This window comes from Brachypodium distachyon, chromosome 3, assembly GCF_000005505.3.
Source record: "Brachypodium distachyon strain Bd21 chromosome 3, Brachypodium_distachyon_v3.0, whole genome shotgun sequence".
In the NCBI taxonomy this organism is placed as follows: domain Eukaryota; kingdom Viridiplantae; phylum Streptophyta; class Magnoliopsida; order Poales; family Poaceae; genus Brachypodium; species Brachypodium distachyon.
Window position 1 is genome coordinate 2,401,699 of NC_016133.3, and position 22,200 is coordinate 2,423,898.

The 22,200-nt window shown below is 45.0% G+C and overlaps 3 protein-coding genes across 4 annotated transcripts; all 3 read right to left on the reverse strand.

The window, feature by feature from the left end:
- Positions 1-199: 199 nt before the first annotated feature.
- On the reverse strand, positions 200-3,305 carry LOC100821012. Of its 2 annotated transcripts, none has more exons than XM_003570869.4 (2): positions 1,967-3,303; positions 200-575 (listed from the first exon to the last, which is right to left on the reverse strand). In XM_003570869.4, exon 1 carries the CDS (start codon positions 3,210-3,212, stop codon positions 1,971-1,973), a length of 1,242 nt encoding a protein of 413 aa, XP_003570917.1. In that variant the 5' UTR covers positions 3,213-3,303; the 3' UTR covers positions 200-575; positions 1,967-1,970. The 2 variants fall into 2 exon arrangements, with proteins under 2 accessions (XP_003570917.1, XP_024316617.1); XM_024460849.1 differs by lacking the exon at positions 200-575 and adding an exon at positions 582-729 and having other exon boundaries at positions 1,967-3,305.
- Positions 3,306-4,350: 1,045 nt separating this feature from the next.
- Positions 4,351-12,768, reverse strand: LOC100827295 (L-arabinokinase). The gene is made up of 28 exons (XM_003574471.4): positions 12,414-12,768; positions 12,127-12,303; positions 11,925-12,008; positions 11,726-11,802; positions 11,321-11,387; positions 10,888-10,945; positions 10,725-10,792; positions 10,586-10,648; positions 10,363-10,416; positions 10,176-10,278; positions 9,975-10,084; positions 9,761-9,880; positions 9,221-9,277; positions 8,813-8,976; positions 8,552-8,711; positions 8,264-8,347; positions 7,701-7,820; positions 7,342-7,472; positions 7,176-7,257; positions 6,794-6,881; positions 6,549-6,592; positions 6,341-6,436; positions 6,170-6,246; positions 5,871-6,083; positions 5,609-5,774; positions 5,353-5,424; positions 5,018-5,224; positions 4,351-4,889 (listed from the first exon to the last, which is right to left on the reverse strand). Exons 1-28 carry the CDS (start codon positions 12,516-12,518, stop codon positions 4,779-4,781), a joined length of 2,958 nt encoding a protein of 985 aa, XP_003574519.1. The 5' UTR covers positions 12,519-12,768; the 3' UTR covers positions 4,351-4,778.
- A 5,372-nt stretch (positions 12,769-18,140) lies between these two features.
- LOC100828914 lies at positions 18,141-21,870 on the reverse strand. The gene is made up of 3 exons (XM_003574476.4): positions 21,550-21,870; positions 19,826-20,090; positions 18,141-18,930 (listed from the first exon to the last, which is right to left on the reverse strand). The coding sequence occupies exons 1-3, from the start codon at positions 21,649-21,651 to the stop codon at positions 18,611-18,613; spliced, it is 687 nt and encodes a 228-aa protein (XP_003574524.1). The 5' UTR covers positions 21,652-21,870; the 3' UTR covers positions 18,141-18,610.
- Positions 21,871-22,200: the final 330 nt, after the last annotated feature.

Below are 22,200 nucleotides of genomic sequence, written 5' to 3' on the forward strand. Positions count from 1 at the left end.
GCATAATGCCGTTGCATTGCTAGCTTTGCGGTTTTTTCGTTTCATGTTTGCTCCCCACCATGAAGAGTAACATCCCCTTGACTGCTAAACTGCGCTGCCGGTTTGCACCAGAAATGCTTTTTCTCCCTTTCTTTTCCCGCTCAGCGTCCTTATGCCTAATGAATCAACAATTTAGTCTTTAAACTAAGACATGCAAGTATTTGGTAACCAAACCAAATCGTTTCATTCAGTAATGCATACATTGTTTCTTTTAGACATTGACATTGAAGTAACAAAAATATTCAGAGTTTCAATGGTTTGTAAACGGCAAGTACCTAAAAGTTCAGAAATTGGAATACACTTCAAATGTTGTAACTGGGAGAAGAAAACTTGTATGCGAGGATAGCACAGCACACACACATCATATCTTAGCTAACTGAAACAAGCAGATTTATCAACTACTATGAAGTAGCTAGAGGCACGTCCATCGTCTCTGATTGGATAGCAAGGGAATACATCCAATCCGTGCACCATTTTCTCTTCCAAGGCCACAATGCGCTCAGCAATATCAACTCTTTTTGACATGGCATCATCATCTGTGCATAGATGAAACAATATGAACCTTAAATATGAACAAGGCAGCGAAAGGAATACCAGGCTACCAAGTATACTTAACAAGCATCAGATAGATCAATGGCTGCATGTGATGCATGAAGTTGACACTGGATTAACAAAGAGGTACCTCCGTACCTACCACATTGGACAGTAACAATGAATTACATGAAAAGAACCTAAAAATCAGGAAACAAGACTTCAAATATTTACTTTGCAAACATCCTGTTGTGCATATGGCACGAAGCCACAGGCTGAAGTTTCCATGTGTGCGTATTATTAAGCAGCCTACAGTTTACACGATAAGAATGTGCTAGCTGAGCACAGGAAACCAATTTATTTAAAGAAGGAAACAAGTTTATTCAGATGCAAGAGCTGAGTAGCTTGAAGAGGCAGAGATGCAGAGGAGACAAGGATAAGGCTAAAACAGGTGTAGCTGAAGAAAGGGTATCATACAGCAACATAAGGAACCTGATTAAATACATTCAGACCAGGGAAACAAAAGCAAAGCTCAGTGGTGCATCCATGTACACAACTTCTGTTTTATTGTATGGCTATAAGAATAAAGTTACTTGTACAAATCAGCAGAAAGTAATAATAACAATAATATCCTTACTCCTATTATTACTAGCACACTATATGTGACCTCCTCCTTTCTGTTTAGCCATTCAAATGCAGTAAATCGACACACAACCAAAAACCAGCTGTTCCACTAAATTGACTAGGGCAATCTACAGTGATCTGTGTGGCTACCACTAGTTGAACTATCTGTATTTTATTCTAGTGATTTGTGGAGTAACCTGTAGTGGATTGCCATCATGGGGCTGACGGAGCTACATCATTGGTTCCACAACTTCTGTTTGGAGCAGAAACATTGGACTGTTGTACTTTCACAAATTTTACTCATATACAGGTTAACAACAAAAATATAAATATATTGACTAAGACCATCAATTGGAAAGGATTTGAACATGCTCATCAAAACCACTCACGGTCATTTGCAGAAGGAGCTAGTTCAAGCCAATGGGTGAGAACTAACTAAATAAAATAAGTAACTCAGGAACAGAGCCCAACGTCAACTATGGATTACTAGAACAATAGCAGTGAAATTGCTTCCATCTCTTAGCCCAGCAGTCATACAAAGATTATATGATGTTCACAAGATTAGAAATAAATATTTGTTGCCTTCCAAAGTTCAATAAGCTTCCAATTGCACAGATAAACTATGCATTACATTATCAAAAGAACACCAACAACATATAACACTAATTAACTATGACTCTGCAATCATGGCACTACAGGGCAAATGCTGAGCACAATATAACTTGGCTGAATCCAGAATATGAGTAAGAAAAGAATAAGATTATACGCTTACCACATCATATAGTTGGGGCACACAATGATGGTGGGAAGCCAGCATATAGTCGACCATGAAAGATGGGTCTGCTAAGCCCAGCGAACAACTCGACCTGCAACGTCTTGATTTCCACCGAAAAATATCCAATATTTAACTGCTCTTGTGAAGATGTGGTGTACGTCGTTTGTAAAAGCAGGTATCCTCCAGCTACACCCATCAGATACCAACGCCTTATCGGCAATGGGATGACCTTCTCTGACTGCCATCGGTTATTTCTTAGAACGGAATACGGGAGCCAATATTCGCCATCTTCACTGTCAACACGATTGCATATACTGAGCATCCCAAGCATTCCTTCTGCTGCCTCAACAATGACAAAACGGCTATTTCGTTGTTCAGGTGTGAAGTCAACAAGAGAGAACTCCATCACACGCACATCAAGCACAAGCAACTTGTTGGGGAAACGCAATTGCCAACAAAAGCATCCATGGACGTATTGACGATCCGAGAGCCCAGGCTCATATCGTACAAGTGAAGCCACTGCCTGAGTACTCAATCTGTCAAACGTAAGAGCACGCCAGTGTCCACCCAAAGAGGAGGAGAAGGCGAGGAGGACCAGATTCATTCTGCATTGCGCCAAGCACATCACTCTAAATGATAAGGGATCCTCGTCATCCTCCCCGGGAGCAAGGAAAGTCTCCATGTCCAGGAGGTCCGGTTTACGGATGAGCGCGGCTAGGTCGGCGGGGACGGCAGGCAGCAGCACGTAGCGGCGGTGCACAGGGTCGCAGACAGCGAGGTCCCTGACCAAAAACTCGCGGTAATCGGAGTCCAACACCTGAGGGCCCACGAGGATCTTCCTGCCGCCTTTTTCTTCGACCGGGAGGCTGGCGAGGAGGGCGCGTCCTTGGAAGAAGTCAGCTTGACGCCAGCGACGGCCGGCAGTGGAGGGGAGGAAGGAGGAGCAGGAGAAGTCGATGCCGGCGAAGGCCCTGGCGGCGGCGGCGGAGGGGTGCGGCGGCTGCGCTGGTATGAAGGACCTGCCTATGAAGCCGACGAGAGGCGGTGGGTGGAGGTCGCGGTAGCAGCGGAGGAACTTGTGGTCGGCGATGACGCGGCGGAAGGCGGCGCAGGCCGAGGAGGCGCGGGCGAGGTCGGCGGCCGTGGGGAGACGGAGGAAGATGTCCTGGAGGAGCTCGTCCGGGACTTGGAGGAACGGCGGCTGCGGCGGTGCTCCTGGGTGGGAGGTTGGCGGCGGCGCCATCGGGGTCGCCGGGTGGGGAGAGCCGGAGAGGGGTCGATCGACTTTGCTGGAAAATTGATTGCCAGGATTTGATTATTAGAGGGATGAGGTCACGAGGATCGGTGATGGCCTGATGGGGTGTTTTGACGCCGAAAGTCGTGCAGAATGTTTTGTTTATTTTCTAGCGTGGCTCATTCGGTTTTAAGAATTTTACAGATTTTTTCCCTACGTGTATAATTCGTTGAGAGAAATGGAAATGCTAAATTTTTAAAAATTATTTTCAAATTGGTAAATATTTTAGGATTCTTGACATTAGGTGAAACCTCGTGGAAAAAAACCTAATAGCTCTTTCGGTTTGAAAACGAAGAAGAGTAAAACATAGGAAAACAGAACAATACAAGATTATGATGGGGTGGCAATATCTCATTCCTATGGACAAAATAGATGTTGAGCGTAAGGGCATCTCCAACAAGGTGACTCGGCTGTTACTTAGATGATGACATGTCAGATTTTGATGATGTGAAAACAAAACGAAGAGAGAAGATGAAGTAGCGGTTTTTTCCTAAAGAAACTGATACTACACGCATACCAAGAACTAAGTCAGTATTGGAGCAAGAGTTGTTACTTGCATCATACTTTTGTGACACCGGCTATAATAAATTATAAATACTTTTGAAGTACTAGTTACAAGATGAAGAAACCACCTGTGGAGGGGTTGATACTTTGTGTAACAACCTAAGTAACGGCTTGTTGGAGATGCCCTAATGCTCATTTTCCTAAAAAAAGAAAAAAGTCAATATGATTACCAGGGAATCGATTGATTTGTTTTCTACAGACCGAATGCAACTACAGTACTATTAATAAAAAGTAGTTGCAGCCTACATCACTCCGACGTCCTAGATCAACGTGCAGGGAAGTGTTGGAATATATATTGCCCAATACCAAGGACATGAGCATATCAATTTAACGAGAAATAGCTTCCTTTAGTATGTGCGAAATTTTATTCCCCAGATTCCGCTGAGACGAACAGGGTCCGGCGTTCCGCACCAACAAAACCACGAATACCCAGACGAGTTGCGCCAATGAAACTATCTCAGCTCAGGAGCTAGTTATGCTATACTTACTCTTAAGCAGCTCATTGATCCTAACGAGTTTGACATAAGCTAAGTAAACTCAGTTCACATTCTGTCACAAGCTTGTGCTGGTCTCTGTCTGCACCATGGGTGAAAAAACTAGAACACATCACGCAAATTCAGCAATGTTCTTGGTAGATATCTACTGAGCTACTTCATACATATAGAAAGTTCCAGGACCAATCAAGTGGTTACCCACTACTACTACACTACTAGTACTACGTATTTTATTTGCCCTATTGACATTCCATTTGATCAGAATCATGCTTTTACATATTGCAGAGCAAGCCAGCCACTTCCTCAGCAAGGCTACGCCAGATTGTTGCCATTATTGTATAAATTGTACCATTACTACACCAGTATCTTTGACGTATTGGTAGCCTGATGTGTCATCGCGTTCGATGTGAACAACCTATACCATGGTTCTTGACAAATGTTTGCAGTGAGGCAGATTTTATGTAGACCGCCATCGAATCTTCAGGTATCCAAATTTGCCAGCACCAGGAGATGAGCCCTCGAAAACAATCGGCAGATACCCAGTGGCTGCTTTGTATCTTTTCTGAATCTGAAAAAACCGAACAACAACAAGTATGAATTAGCATTCCAAGTATACTAATATTATGGTGAATTGGAACCACCATGATTGTCATTGACACGCTTACAAATGGGAGGAAACATTTTTTAGAAACTTACCTCAAAAATCTCATCACTACTTTTCAGGCAATTTTTCCCAATTACACAAACCGAACCACCAGAACCTCCACCAGTGATCTTTGCACCAAATAGACTAGGACCTCCATTTTGTGATGTGGATTTCCTGTGCTGAATTTCTTGTACTAGGTTAACTAGCCTATCGGTCCCATCAGAACCAAGCCCGCAAGCATTGTAGCTGTAGTGACACTGCAATCAGGTAAAAAACTAAAAGGTCAACAGTATTGCCACAATTGCAGATTTTACATTTTGATATTTGTTCACTAATGAGCTCCACAGTTGCAGAGGACTTGAGTGCCAAAGTGGATGAAATTTACCTGATACATAAGCTCTCCAAGAGCTGAAAGTTGCTCGTCTGTTTTGGCTGCTGTTAACAGTGCTTTGAAGGCCTACATAGCAGATAAGCTCTTTTAAAGTAAAATCATGTTATGGTCGTAAGTTTTATATGAGCTAGCTTTGATGTTATCAAACTTCAAATAAAACAAGAATGCCTCTTCCTGTGCAGCATATATCAAATGCTCCTGTGTTCTGACATCTTAAAAACGTTAATATGGTTGTTTTAAGATACCAAACCTCAACACGGAAGTTCTCGTATATGGGATGTCTAGTAGGAGCCTTCACACTGTAAGATCTTTTTGCATCAACAACTGTTACTGCATCATTATGATCTCCGTATTTCTCCAAAAATGCACCCCCGGTAATTATCTCAGGAATATCTCTTGCATAGGCAGCTTCGTATCTGAAGTAGAAGAATTAGAATACGAAACCACAAAACATGGAATAACAATGCAGAAGCATACAAGTTTTCTGTCAATTTTCAGAGAAGAAATCAGACCTATGAGGTGGTAAGTTGCATAAATACTCCAGTGAAGCTTCGGATTTCAGAAGATCCACACCATGCTCTTCATATCCGTCAGAGTTTGTGTCGCCCAATTGCATAGGAGTAGATGGGAACGATTGCAGAAGTAGGTCTGATGCAGCACACTTAATCATTTTGCGCCCCATATAGGTGCCTACCCTCACAGATCCATAATCAGTGCCACCAACACTACACAATACAAAGGCGAGTGCAGTTAGTTCCACGTCATTGGTTAAGTCAGCTCAAGCACCAAACAGACTCAGGACAAGATCTACCTATGTCTTATCCCAGAGTCAAGACCCCAAAACCGTATATGAGTTGGAATGCTAACCAATTCTTTCACTTCTGCAGGCTGCACCAAATTGACAAAATAAATACAGCAAGCATAGAGCTTATACGAATGGTTCTAATCAACCAGCTAATGGAACATGATAACCCTCACTAACCTGGCAAACCATTGCAAGAAGTTTGTTAGCTTCTCCGCAAGCAGATGTCATTTGGTCCATTACCCCACAAGGAGCTCCAACGATGTGATTCTCAACCTGCGTAATTGTTCACCAACAAATGATTCACTTCGACAGAAAATTAAGTGATGATTGCACGCAAAACAGGTTGAATCCACCAAGGGGCAACTTTTATTTATTTCTACTGTACCTTTTGACAGAGTATAGCAAGATCCCTTGGAGCAATGTTTAAGCCTACATGAAAGAAAAGCATATGCATTATGTCAGTTACCATGTTCACTGAAGTTAAATGTGAACCGGCCAGTACTGCATTAGAACTTGGGAATTCAACTAAAGTTAACAAAACTAGGAACATTCCATAGGAGCATGGTCCATGGCTCTATGCTATAAACCATTTTCTTGGAGCAACAAATATTATCGTACTCAGTTACCAACCATAGACAGCAGCAATAGCAGACATGGTAGCAACCTCCACTGATGCAGAAGAAGAGACACCTTTGCCTTCAGGAACAGACGAAGAAACCTGAAAATTCAAATAAGAATTTAAAATAAAAGACCCATATTAACAGTCCAGTTACAGGCTTACAGCCTTACATGTATGTATAGTCAAAGAAAACTCAACCTATCAATATATTGTTGAAAAGTAAAATGTGAAAGCAAGATGTCTGATCACTAAACAATTTCCTTTTCTTATGAAGAGCTAAAGGTCATATCTCCCCAATTTGACATAGGAGATAAGGAGATGAAATTTTTACATATTTTAAAATTGGATTTGATTTTGATGAAAAATAACAGAAAGGTCGTACTAAATACCGACCAGAATGCTCATGCTGTCTGTGAACTGCACACCTAGTTCAGTCATCAGCACAAGAACTGTTCCAGCAACATAGGCAGCCCATCTGAGATAGAAGAGATGTCAATAAGAATTAAGAACACACATGGGAAGGTATCATTTACAGAGGAAAACTAAGTATGTTTCTTACTTCTGGGATGGGTCCTGTGAGAAATATTCTTTGGCCCTATCATAGGATATTGGTTTTTCACCATCCATAAAATCAGACAGGTCCATATCAAAGGTCGGTGCACGATTACTCAATTCAGAGCCAAATGATACCTGCACAAAAAAATTGAAGCACCCAGTCAAAGCATTACATATCTACTTTGGCTGTCTGCTCTATGTGAGAGCATGCCACCGGATAAAAAGAATGAAACTAAACATGCTACATCGATTGCAGTTATGCAATGAAATATAAACAAAATAAAGGTGAAAAAACTTCTTCGTGCCCATGACTATGTGCAAGAAAAGAAGATAAAAGAGATTATGGATTTGATAATAACATACAATTTGTAACACTGGCACTGCTCCATTTGCTAGCTGTCTAGACTCAGTATGCTTCCATAGCTTCTGCTTGATAGGATTGCTTCTCTGAATAGCAACATGACAGGCCTCTCGGATGGGCATCTAGTAATTGGACAAAACAATCAGACATGCCAAAGAAAATAACACCCTTCCATTTAATTTACTTCATAAGTATATTGAATTAATTCCCTAGAAGTTGGTTCTTCATAAGAAAAGTAGAATGCTGGTACATATCAAATAAGACAAGCAATCTGCTATAACCAATTCGTTGTGGAGGAGAAGGAAGAAACCTAAATTAACCAACGAAGACGAATGACGTAATCGCTACGCAGCAAGCATGCATTCTGAGATAGTGTGTGTCAGCACATAATGTCACAATGCACACAGGAGTCCAGGACAAACCCCGTGAGGATGCTAGAGATAGGAGGAGGAACAAACTAAAAGCAAAATAAATGCAGAATGTAAGAATCTGTAAATACTGAAATTTATTTGAATATCTTCGTTTGACATGCAAGCATTGCTAAAATAAATTATTTTACGCTTACCTGCAATACAAGACTTCCTGAATAATCTGCAATACCACCCATGACATCTAATCGTCCAGGTGCTCTTGCAACATATATTTCTTCCTGCAGTAGAACAAATCACATTAATATTGCTTATGAATCTCATTCGGTAATATATTTTTCACTGCTTGAAAAATAAAATGAACAGTGCCTCATCAGACATGGTTCTAACTTTTGCATTATGTCTAGTCTAGTATAGAGAAAAGCAGAACTTGGTACAAGGTTCATAATTCACTATTCAGAGACTGGACAGACAAAATTGTGTACCTCCAAGTCAAAGAGCACAGAAGCAGCAGTCCTCTCTCGGGATTGCTTCTCGGGACTCCTTGGATCACTTCCAACAAGTCCGGATAAACTCGTCAAGAAAGCCATCGTATCAGTTAATCCTTGCATATCCCCATGGAGTATCTCGAAGTCCTCAAAAGATCTGACAAAAATGTGAAGATATTTGAATGAGAACAGAATGATGTACACTCTTGGAGAAACTGCAAATGATATGAAGGGGGGTAAAAGTAAATGTGAACATACGATTCTGCACTTCCATTAATCTTATGAGGTGTGGGTGCTGGGCGAACACCGATTTCTTTCTCAGAGAGAGAATACCAATCAGGAATTCCTACATCTCGCCCTGGAGCCCTTTGTAGTTGATATCCAAGCACTATGGCATCACGTAATCGTCTTGCCCCGCTCAACTACAATTGCATGAATTGCAACAGGTGAGGTTGATAAAATAAGGACTGATAATTGTTTATCAAAGTTTATAGGGTTTAAAATTTCTGAAGCACCAAAGAAATATTCCAAGTTAGTCCCATGAGAAGTCCTTAATTCCACACAGGGAATTTACTGTTGAACTTCTAGAGTTTAACAAGTATTAGGACAATCGATGCTAGTTTTGTTTAATGCAAAGCAAGGAAATTTTAGTATGAAATCACTCACCTTACCGGAAATATACTTCTTCCCAACAGCAGTATCCTGGAGGATATGTGCAGCCACCTGAATGAACAATTAAAAACTTAGAATGTACTATAAAAGGTCCCTTGAAATGGAATCCAAATAATTAGTGAACTGCAGTTCTATCTATTTGACTCAAGGATAACAGGAGATGGGACATCAAGTTGCTCCTTTCTAACATTTTTTTTAAAAAAAGTTGCTGCTGTTAAGAGTATTTGAGGGGTACCCGAATGTGTCAGGGTGGTAGCTGGATGCCTTACATATTCGTACACCACCCTCATGCACTTGGGGGCTATTCCTCACACATCCGAGTGCCACCCTCATATACCCTTAACAGCTGCTTACTGATTTATTAGAAGAACTGACTGTGATGCTATTTAAATGCTCCTTATATCTAATTGATCATGTAGTACAACAAACTATCTCAGGTTGTTTCGTGGAAAGAGAACCATCAACATAATTACTAAATTGAGTTGGCAAATAATATTAACAAAGCTCATGTCTAAGGAACTGAAAGTAGATTACCTCACCACCATTTATTGGACCATCATAGCGGGGCTGAAGTGTTAAAGCACGTTGCAGATAAGGTTTCCAGTGTCCAGTAAGTAAATCCCTCCGTATCATCTCAATGCCACACTGATAATGCTGTTTTTTAGAAACAAAAGAGGACAGCATGTCAGGCTACTTGAATGGCAGGTCTATACAGATTAGTTAAGACGTTGCTCAGAGATGTTTCAACCTCAAGCATATTCCGCAAAAAAGGCTCTTCATTGAAATAATCTCTACGAACAAATACGAACGGAAGCTTGTATGCCAAAGCCTCGCTCACGGTACCATATCCAATTTTTCCTACATCAGAGAACCACCAGATTTATTATATTGTCTAGCAAAAACAGAAAAAACACAAAAATAACCCTTAATACGAACTAATTGTGTTTACCAAGCATGCAGTCAGATGCTGCCATTAAATCTGGTGTGTAGGCATCCTTTGCAAGCTTAATGTAATTTGGAGGAAGCTCTTGAGTATCAGATGCACCACAGACCTGTCAGCAAATAGCATAATATTGGCTAGCAATGTTGGCAAGGCATTGAAAGGGGGAAATTAATTGTCGTCAAACAGAACATACCAAACAAAGCCAACCATCAGGCAACCACTCTCTCTTCAGTTTCCATCCTGCTGGCTGGAGAAGCAAACAGTACCATGACAATGACATTAATATTAAACTAAATCCAAAAACACAGATCAGTTTTAACTGATATGTGTGATTACCTGCCATCAGTTAAACTAAATAAACTGAAGATCAACATACATATAAGAAAACAAAATGTCCTGGTTAGTTAATGGCTCACCTGTCCTCCAAAGTTAAAAATGACCACCTTAACATCATCCGCAATTCCTAGTTCCTTTCGCACCTAATATATGAAAATTAGAAGTTAGAAACGAAGATTGGTTTTGTAGGACAACATTCTCCAGCAGAATCATACAGACCTCGGATCTAGATTTGTGCAATCTTCTCACCACAAGAGGCACATCAATGACATCACGGAAAGCAGGCACTGTGGAAGATAGAATTGATTGCTTTTATTCATGAGAACTGTAAATCAAGATATAAGATCTTTGGAAATATCATCACTTATGTGCACGGACATACTAGGGCAGTATCCAGGAAGTCGCAGTAAGAATTCACAGTGTGAGTAATCCTCTGCTATCTACAGAGATTGTCAACATGTGTACATGGTTAATAAACAGATATAATAATTATCAGGTTACATAAGTACACAGTGAATGGCACAATCTGAAAGAGAGAACAAGAATTACATGCATACAGTATAAAGATGTATTTCCAGTTCTGCACTAAATTTTGAAGAAATTTGCTATGATAAGCGGATGGTTTTTGGAATTTAGTACCAACCAACTAAGAAACAATGCATTTAATAGCAAACTGCACCTATCCAAGATCTTATCCTAAAGGTAGAACACTTTATACTAAATTTAGCAGATTTGTCCTGCTTGCTACACCTCCCCCCACCCATGTGGTGTCAGCATGTGTTACGAGAAAGAACCAAGTCTGTTAGCAAAGGTACCTGCCACACAATTGAGCGATGATGATGTCCAGCTGCTACAACATACTCTGCATAAATGAAGTCCCAACTGCAAATAGCGTATGAGAAATAAAGATCGTCATATTTCTATATGTCAGTCTGTCAGGAAACTCAAAATAAAAGTATATAGGTAGTCAGTTTCAGCTAAAAGTAAAAGTTAACAAAATCAAAGGTCTTAGTGTTGTAAAGCATTATTCAGAGCTGAAGACTTTTGTGGTTTAATAACATATACTGTAGCAGATAACGTCTGTGCAGAGCCCCAAGACAATTTACTTAAAATTCAGAAGTACTTCAGATAAATTTGAAGTTAACTGACTCCCAGGTCCTTTATACACCATCATGATCATTGTGACACCAAGAATGACGCAAGCAAAGGAAACAACTCGCCTGAAATTGGTGACGCACACGGAGCGAATGCCAGCATCTGCAGCCGCCCTACACGCCACAGGGACTACATCCGAAACCTGCACAAATTGAACACCGCATTCGCATCAGATGCTGCAAGTAAGAATTCACGGAGACCCAGATAATAACAGTTACTAGAAATCAACTGGCAATGCGTCCCGGGAATAAAATAAATAAGTACCACTAGGTCGGCCTTGATGGAGTTGAGCCAGTCCACTTCAGTCCTGAGGATCGCCTCGCGGGGCACCACGGCCGTCTGATGGTACTGCATTGCCGCATCCACCGCCGTACAGTCAGTAATTGGCCACAAGCAAGCAAGGCGTGGGTAGGGAAACAAACGACAGAGCACCGGTGAGGGGTTGGGTAGTTGGGTCGGACCGGACCTTCTCGAGGGAGGCGAGGCGGTCGACGGTGAGCGCGTCGGCCTGGACGGCGCCGCAGTCGAGCAGGACCCTGCGGAGGTGGAGCCTGGGGGAGTCGATCTCGGTGGTGAAGACGAACTCCGGCGCGGCCGTGACCACGTGCACGTCGTGGCCGGCCCCGATCAGGTGCCTCACCACCTGCAATCCGGAATCAATCGAGACAACCAGGGGCCTCAGTCACCAAACGGAACAGAACAGAGACGAGGAGGGGGCGGCGGAGAGGGAGGGAGAGGAGATGGGAGTCGGACCTCGAGGGCGCGGGTGGCGTGGCCGAAGCCGTGGCCGGTGATGTAGTAGGCGAAGACAAGGTGCGGCGGCGCCGCCGCCTCATCGCCGCCTCCCGGAGCACTCATCCTCCTCCGCGTTGCGCGCAGCTAGCCGCAGGTACGCGCGATTGACCTCTGCTCCGCCCCCAAAACCCTCCCCCGCTTCCTGCGGGGCTGCTTTTTTTTGTTTGTTTTGCGCTGGGACTGATGAGTCGGCTGATCCTGATCGGGGCCTTTCTTATAAGTCGGCGGGCGTGGGTCTCGCTCATCGGGACGGGGTGAAGAAGACGGAGAGAGCGGGGCGTGGACGTTTGGTTCTATCCGCCCGGTTTCAATGCCCGGTTTGTTGTGCCATTGGCTTATCCTTTTTTGCTCGCAAATCTGCTGGGTCTGGATGGCTCCTTCGTGCACGGGTGCTCGACAAACAACTCGTAACACTGTGGAGTCGATTCGCGCAACATTATGGGAGGGGCGGAGGAAAGAGATAAGGATCTCCGGTTTATCTGCAGCAATGATTCCTGCATATCCCAACGGATACTCTCTCTCTCTCCCTCGGCTTCCGGCGGACAATGGGAGCCGCCGGCGCAGATGGAGCGGTGGCAGATGGAACAAAATTCATTGGGGGAGCAGGTAGTCCCGATGTCTCGGTCCAGAAGGCGTATGTGGTTTTCCATCGCAACCGTACGGAAGCCGAAAGACAGGGGAGGGAGAGGGAAAAAGAAAATCGGTAATGCTCTTGTATTTATATACATCAATAAAAATGCTTGTGTTAGTCCGTTGACCCATTGGGCCTGCAGTTTTAGTCGGTGTGGTCTGTTTGGGTCCAAAGGTGTATCTGGTTTGAGCCCAAACTTTAAACTTGTCACATTAAAATTTGGCTTCCTCCTCTAAAAAAAATGGCTACCTAAATACGAAGCAATGAGCAATGGTTTTGTTTGCGATGAGTTGGCCAATTTTTATCTAAATTTTTTTTTATAGTTTTTTAAGGAAAAAGGAAAAGAAAAACTAGAGTTGGCTAAAGGAAATTGCCAAATAATTTGTAATCATCCAAACAAAGAAATTTTTGGTCATGACCACCGTTAGATAACAATCCAAACATACCCTTTAGTCAGACAATAAAAAAAAGACAAAGCTACCCAACGGCGTGCCCCACCTAGGCCTCGCCCGCGGCGCGTTCCCGCGCGAGCTCCGCTTGCGTCCCGCTCGTGCCAGCGCAGCCCATGCGCCCGTGCACGCCCGCCCGCCCACGCAAACCTGCAGCACAAGCCCACTAGCACTAGCAGCACAGCCCACTCCAAACTGATTGATTTTTCTTCGCTCAAAAAAAAAGCTGATTGATTTTGAACGTAGAAATTCATCAATACATATCACGGTTTTTAAAACGCAGCGTCACTTTCACATGTATCACGAAATTATAACAACCCCCAATTGGAGTCAGTGGTGTCTAATTGTCAGATTATTTGTGCCTACTTGCTAAATTATCATGACTATTTAATGTCTTATTCACACCTACTTGCCTACACATACTTGTCAGGCTAACGTTGCCTAATTGCCATGTTATTTGTGTCTACTTGCCAGGTTAATTATTGTATTTGTCGGTTTATCCGTACATACTAAACCAATTATACATGCCTACGTAATACCAGTTTATGCCCATGTAGTTACCGACTTAGCCGTGCTTACCTGCCAGATTATTCGTCCCTACTTACCGGCAGCATATCCACACATGCTCACTAGCTCGTCCAAGTGTACTTGTCAGTTTAATTGTGTCTACTTGCCAGATTAACTATGCATGATTGCCAGGTTAAATGTGCCTACTTGCTGGGTTAAATGTGACCACTTGCCAGTTTAATTGTGCATACTTGCCGGGTTAACTATGTCTATTTGTCGGTCTATCCATGCAAACTAAACTACTTATTTACCTGGCAAGCAAGCACGGTTAACATGCTTACATACATACTCACCATTTTATCCATGTGTACTTACCGGCTAGCCTTGCCTATTTGTGAAATTATCCGTCCCTACTTACCAGCGTATCCACACATATTTACCGTCTTGTCCACACATACTTGCCATGTTAATCATGCCTACTTGCCAGGTTAACTATGCCTGCTTGTCAGATTAATTTTGGTTGCTTGTCGTGTTAATTATGCATAGTTGCTAGGTTAAACGTATTTACTTGACAGATTAACTGTAGGTACTTGCCAGATTAATTTTGCATGCTTGTTGGCTTAGTCGTGCATAGTTGCCAGGTTAAACGTGCTTACTTGCCAGATTAATTGTAGGTACTCGCCAGGTTAGTTGTGCCTGCTTGCCGGATTAATTTTGTCCACTTGCATGTTAATTGTGCATACTTGCCCGGTTAACTATAGATATTTAGGTAAAATGTGCGTACTTGCCATGTTAATTGTCCTTTACTTGCCATGTTAAATATGCCTACTTTTCAGGTTAAGTGTGCCTGCTTGTCAGATCAAGTGTGCATACTTGCCGGCTTAATTGTCTCTACTCGCTAGATTAAGTATGCACACTTGCCAGATATACTGTACCTACTTGCCATGTTAAATATTAGTACTTGTCACTGTAATCAATATGTCATCAAAATCAAAATAAACTAATGACCAGGTGTAAATAATATAACAACTGAACAACATATCATAACTAGTTAGTGCAGGACAATTATGACTAAATAATATGATATGTATAATAAAGCGTTAATGATCTGTTGTACAACAGCGAACCTAAATCGTTGGCATGATCCGAATGCTAGCAAGACCGGCTAGCAAATACTGGTCACCATGCATAATCACGTCCACACATAGGGTCTTATCCACACTTTTCATAGAACAACAGGCTGAGATGAAAGCACATAGCAGATACTATTTGGCTACCGCAAACCGCTAGGCGCCGCCGTGGTGCCCGTCCTCGAGGAGGAACAAAGGATGCCAGCGATGCTCTCATCAGGCCGCCGTCGCGCATGGACGTGGTCTCTTGGATGCCTCAGCGAAGCCGTCCGTCGGGTGGTGCAAATGATCAGCTTCACAGAGCGCCGCCATTGGGCGAGACGAAGGCGCCACCGCCGCAGCCTTCTCCTCCACCTCCGCCCCGCCCTGCTTCGCCGTTGCGGCCGTGCTGCTCGGGATTTGGGAACTGACGCCGCCGCCCCGCCCTCGCCGCCGCGCTGCTCGGGCTCTGGGAGCCACTGCACCCTGCTCCGGCGTCGTGGCCGCGTCGCTCGAGATTTGGGAGCCACCACGCGCTAGCTGCTCAGGATTTAGAGTCAGCACTCAGCACGCCCTGCTCCAATGGGGAGGAGAAGTGCAGACAGAGAGAAAATGCGCCGTCGGAAGAAAAACAAAAGAGGAAGAAAGGAGGACGCGAGGAAACTGATTGAACGGACTACATCACGCGCCGCACGATAAGACCAAGTGGGGCACGTGTCCCACTTAGAATCACCGTAAAAAAATTGGCAACAAAATATTAATACCACCGTTAGGAAGAGCGAGACGAGTGATGAGTCAATTTGGTACCCCCTGTGTTCGGGCGTCGGTCGGCCGCTGCCTCCCCACCATGCCCGTCGTCGTACTGCCTCGTTGACTAGCAGCAAATCTACTCCCTCCATTTCACAAAAGTTAGCGTATTTTGTTTCATTAAGACAAGGTTTTGACCAATGAAAACTCCATTGATATGTGTTTTTTCATACATGAAATTAATATAAATGGATTCGTCTTTAAAAGTTCTTGCTAATGATCATGGTTTCATATCATATAACTTAGATATTAATAGAGTAATTGTTGGTCAAAAGCTTGTCTTAACGAAACAAAATACGCCAACCTTTGTGAATAGCGGGGGAGTAATTTCCATACTTAGCTCCATGAAATCAATTATATTCTAAATATTACCATCACGTTTCGTCCACATAAAACCCTCCGTGCCCGTCATCGTACCGCCTCGTCGACCAACAAATCTAATTTTATATCCTAAGAGACCAGGTCTCTCGAGAAACCCTTTCCATGATATGCCACTTGCATAGATTAGCCTATAAAACTAATCTCAAAGCGTCAGTAGTGAGAAAAGAAAAATAATAATCATGATTATAATGCAGTAGATTTCTCACGTGTCACAAGATGAACAAGCATGGAGGAAAGACCAGGGTTCTTAGTATTACTCCCTCCGCTGCTTAAAGAATGACACATTAGCTTTCATTAAGACAAGACTTTGACCACAAATGGGCGCCGTCCACGAGCTTCTTGAGCCGCCTCGTGGCAAGGTTGAGCGTGAAGGCGCCCTGCGCGGTGCATCCCCCTCCTTCCCCGACGGTGAAGAGCATCGTGCCGCTCCTCTCCCCGAACCACCGCAGCTTGAGCGCCGTCGTCCTGGCCACCCCGAGCTCCGCCGGGTTGATCGAGTCCTCCCGCCGCCTCTCCACCCACTGACGCCGATGGGGGGCGGCGGCGACGACGACATCGTGGAGCCTGTAGTAGTGGGTCTCGACGTGGATGGCCAAGCGCGCGTTGGCGACGAAGGAGATGGAGATGTAGGCGAGGCACGTCCTGTCCGGGGACACGCCCAGCAGCCGGTCCTCCGCGTAGATGTGTTTCATGCTGCATGGCACGGAGACGATGCACGTGTCGTGGGCCAGTAGGCGACGCCGCGGACGACGACGGCTGGCGAAGAGCAGAGCAGCCGCATTGTCCGCGCGCTTATCTTGGCACCGGGCCCCAGCTGCAGCCGCCGCCGTTGTCGGAGGAACAGGAACGCAGGGCGGTGAAGCTGCGGCGGTTGTAGACGAGGAGCACGCGGAAGAAGGCGGCTAGGACAACAGAGCCATGGTCGTCATCAAGGTCGTCGCCCGTGAGGATCGCGCATGCGTAGTTGTAGTAGTGCCCGGGGCAGTCGGCGCCCAAGAGCGCGGGTTGCACACGGCCAGGGTGAGCCCGTCACCGCGGGACACGCGGCGGAGCTGCAGGAGGTTGCGGGACGCCACGGGCCGGGCGCGGTCCAGGAGCGCGTCGTCGAGGCTGAGACTGCCTTGCACAAGACGCGAGGCGGACTCCGTCGGGACCAAGCGCGGCGGCTCCCATTGTCCACCGGAGGGCTGTGGAAAAAGCCGAGGGCGAGGTTGGGGAGGAAGCGGCCTGGGGAGAGCGGGAGGGAGCGGCAGACGGGCCACGGCGTGCGCCCAGCGCGGGCACGTGGCGGCCAGGCGTGACGCGTCGGCGGCGGAGGAGGACGCGCGGGACGGCGGGAGATGATCCCCGCCAGGACGTCGACGGGCAGAGCCGTCGCGGGGCATGCGTCTCTGTAGTCGTCTTCTCGGCTCCTGATGATCCGCCGCCGGCGCCGGCCGATGAGACGCAGCCACCCGCTGGCGTATGGCGTCCAGGCGGCGGAGCGGCCCCGTCGAAGCGGCGGCATGCGTTCACTTCACCCACGCGGCGACGGCGACGGGGGTTTGCGCTAATTGATTTGTTGGGTTTGCGGCTTAATCTGCGCCCGATCTACGAGATCAGTCCTCGGCCAAAAGAGTCCGAGCGAACACGTAATGCGTCGTACGCGGTACGTCCCGCGGATTTGTAGCTCTTGCATGGATCGGTCCGAACTACGCTGTGATTCCGACCGGACATCAAACACGGTCTTTTTCTTTAGAAAAACGCCATCATGGCTAACTGTCTGTCAGAACACAGAACCCGAGTCATTGAGCTCCCATACTATCACTATCAGTAGCCCACTGAGCTCCCATACTGTCACCAATTATAAGTAGCCCATTGAGGGAGTACTGGCTTAACAAAGACAACCGAACACCACTATCAGTAGCCCATTGAGCTCCCATACTGTCACTAATTATAAGCTACTACTCCGTAGTTTGTAACAATAGCCTCTCAAAGGCACTAATATGTTGCACCCATCACACCAGATCAGATTAATCTGACGCCGATACTAGCAGGGCTGTTTCTAACACAAAATGTCCACTGACAGTACTGTAACAGGGCATGAGTTCTAACACAAAAGTCTATCACCGTGTGAAGGTCAGCACTATGCTAGGAGGTGCTATTATGCACATAGCAACAATTTCACAAGCCAACTAAATCAACCAGCCACTTCTAGTGGAGGCCAACTATAGGATTTCTTCATCCTTCGTGTGAGTAAAACATGCAGTCAGGGGAGCAATGTCACCAGAGTCACCATGACCACATAACAGGCGCTGACGGGTTCGGCAGCGATGGTGGGGTCAAACAGTGCTGCTGCCACTGCTGAAGGTTCTCGCCGCTGATTCCAGTAGCAATTGCTTGAGGCGCTTCTTCGAAGTCCATAGAAGTAACTTCCGTTTCATCAGCATCCATTGGCTCTTCAAAAATTTCTGTGTTTTCTGGTTGGGAAGCAGACCAATTGGATGCCGTTGCAATTACTGGTGGTGCCCAAGGAACTAAGGCCAGGCAATTGCTGCGTTCAGGGGAATTGTCCTCCAGCCCATGACAGTTCCTTGGATTGAAAGCTTGACCTGAGAGAGGAGAAGGAAAATGATCAGAGAGAAAATGATCAGGTACCATACTACCATGTACTAATAAAATAGACAACTAGAAAAATATGATTGGACTCGCAAACGGTGAAGGTTGTCTCAAAGTATAGACAACAGAACCAAAGAAAACAAAAGGAGCAAGATAATTGTTGACAAGTATTGCATTGGACTACACAATGTGGATACAATTTTGCACAGTAGGGGGCAAACAAGAGCACAACTATAACACTGAGAAAAGAAAACCCATCCTAAGCACATCATGATGTGCAACAGTACACAAATGTACCCTAATGTAGCACGTGCTGCCCCGTTCATAATTAAGCATTTTTTTATCTTCCAAAATCATTGGGCATATATGGTACAGCAAAAAGCAATGCACATACGATGAAACAGCACATAAAATAGGACATGTATCTAGGAACCCAGTTATGTTTGTCTGTAATAGCCGCAGGGTACAAGTACAACTAAACATTAGGGTGTTTGCAATTCTGACACAGACTTGCATATGCCATCATTGGTCATTCCGTGCCACGGTATCTTACTGTTATGGGCTCTCCATGGGATAGCAAAAAGGGACCAAGCTGCCACACAGGTCTTGGGAGGACATTGGGATGAGTTTGGCCCTGAGAAGCAAGATCAGAGAGAAAACCTTCCCCAATTTATCTAATCCTAGTCCCAGATCCTATCAATTTTCCACTAATCCTTCCAATTCCACAAGCTATCCATTACGGTATGCATGTAACACTTATGCTTAAGAATGTGAACACAAGAACCGGGCTTATCTATGACATTTTCAATCTCCAGTGTTCAAAATAGTAAACATGCAGCAAAAGCCAAATTCCAAATATGATGAAAAGTTTGGTCATATTCAACTTACTCTTTAGACCACGGATCAAGTCTGAACTGACTATGATTGAAGGGTTTGAGATACTAGGACCAATGAGGGCAGGGCTATTTACTGGCTTGTATAAAACAAGTGCCCTGTCCTCACTGGACAGATGAGTTGGCATGGCACCTTCTATCATATCCTCCACAATGGGCACGGTAACACCATTATTCATTTCCCCTCTCATCATCTCGTGTTGAAATTGGATGGAAGGAGCAGGTGGTTCTTCTTCCAAAATAGGTGGGAGACCAGGGTCCTTCAAATAATAAGCAACATTTATTCAGCAAAACATAACAGCTTCAGGGAATTTCCAGATACATTTTGCAGCAACAAAAAACTACTGCGCATTTATACACAAGCAATGACAAATGCAACATTCATAGATCTTTCCTAAAGTAATTTGTTTACTTGCACTGCTACCACTGGTAATCAAAGTGAAAGCAAGAAAGCAATATTTATTTACTTGCACTGTTAATATTTCTAATCAAAGTGAAAGCAAGAAAGTACTATATGCGTTAGGCAGAATATCTGAACAAATGTGTAAGTACTGAAGCTCATATATAATGGACAAACACCTTGGATATCAACACAGGACAAACATTGGTAAATGCATACATGAAGAACCATTTACTAGATGACAAGAACACTGTTATCAAACTGTTTCCATAACTGCACACAAACAATAAGACATTCCAATGAAATGTGTTGAACCATAAAAGATGTGGTTGATTGCATAGTTCCTTCAAAGAGCAGTAAGAAAAGACGATTCTGCTACCCAAATATTTACTAGGGAGCAAACTGACAGAGCCTGTCGAGTAAACTAATATGGGTTAAAGCAGTAATGAGAAAATAGTGCAGAAACTGCACATGATGCTGGATGAACCTCCATAACATCTACTCCATCAAGCAATTGAACACGAGTACTTTTCAAAAAAAATTTGAACACGAGTGCTTTATACATACCCACTGAAACAGCCCATGGGTATGGCAGACTAGCATAGAGAAATTAATAAGCATAGATATGAACTTAAGTGCAATCCAAGGAGTGCTGCCATCACACTATTTCATTTCTCGGGGTTTGTAACTACGTACAATACAGTAGCATGGCATTGCAAGCAGGCCTATTCATCTAGAAACCATCTTTTCCACAAGATTCATCATACATAGATTCCATCAAACCGCATGCAGATACCATAGAGCAGCCCAACCTAGTGCACGAATGTGTTGAAGATATGTCATGACTCATGACAACCAATTAAGCGATGCAATCACCATACTTCTCAAAAAAAGAAGTCAAAATACAGTTGAAACACGACATCATGCAACCAACCAACCGAAGTGGATGCCACCCAAAATACACATGAATCACTGACTGCTACAAGTCTAGCACCCAAAGTGCACCAATGTACTCCGCCAAGCTAGTAGCAAACCTAACAAGCACATACAGCAATCAAACAGCTACTCCGACCAACCGCCCACCTGCACATGCAAGCTACGAACAAACACCTAAACCAAACCGCAGAAACCTGAAGCTAAACGAACAGATCCCAGCATAAACTGCACCGTAAGCATCAACATGCAGGTCAACCACGCTTCTCTGAAGCTTAGCAAACTTGCACACACAGCAGACACGGAGCGCGTCACGGAAGCAAGCAAAATCGCGCGCGCGGAAACGGTTAAGGTAATGCTGCGGGACGGCGAGCGAAGACGCTCACCAGCCTGCGGTACTTGGCGGCGGGGCCGGCGAGGGAGAAGTCGGAGAGCCCGTCGACCACCTGCTCCAGCTCCTTCCTCTTCCCCGTGAACCCGGCCATCATCCTGGGCAGCTCCGGCCTCCGCCGGCCGCGAATCCCTCCGATTCCTTGCTGGGACCGCTCGAATCGGGCTCTGGTGGCTCGGATTGGGCGCCGGAGTACGGGCGCCGCCGATTGGATTGCGGGGGAACGCGGCGGGAGATAGAGAGAGAGAGGGGGGGGAGGGGGGTCGTTTCCGCTCGGTTTGGCTGCCGGGTGTGTTGTGGTCTCGTGGACGTATGGTGCGGTCGGTTCGCGCGTGTGGGGGGGGGGGGGGGGGGGTGGTGGGTGGTTCCAGAAAGCGCGGCCAGGTTATCTACTCTGTCACTTACAGGTGGGACTGGCGAACTCGGTTGGCTCGTGGGGCTATCGGACGGTGGGGGCTCCTGCTGCCTCCTGGGTCCTGGCCTCCTGGCGCGCTGAACCCTTGAATAACCCATCCGACAAGTCTTATTTTGAATAACCCATCCGGCAAGCATTTTGTTCGTTATCTCCTCTGACAGTGAAACCGGTGACCATATGAAAAGAAGATTATATTGGTAATTCAACCTCGTAAAAACAATAAAATAATTC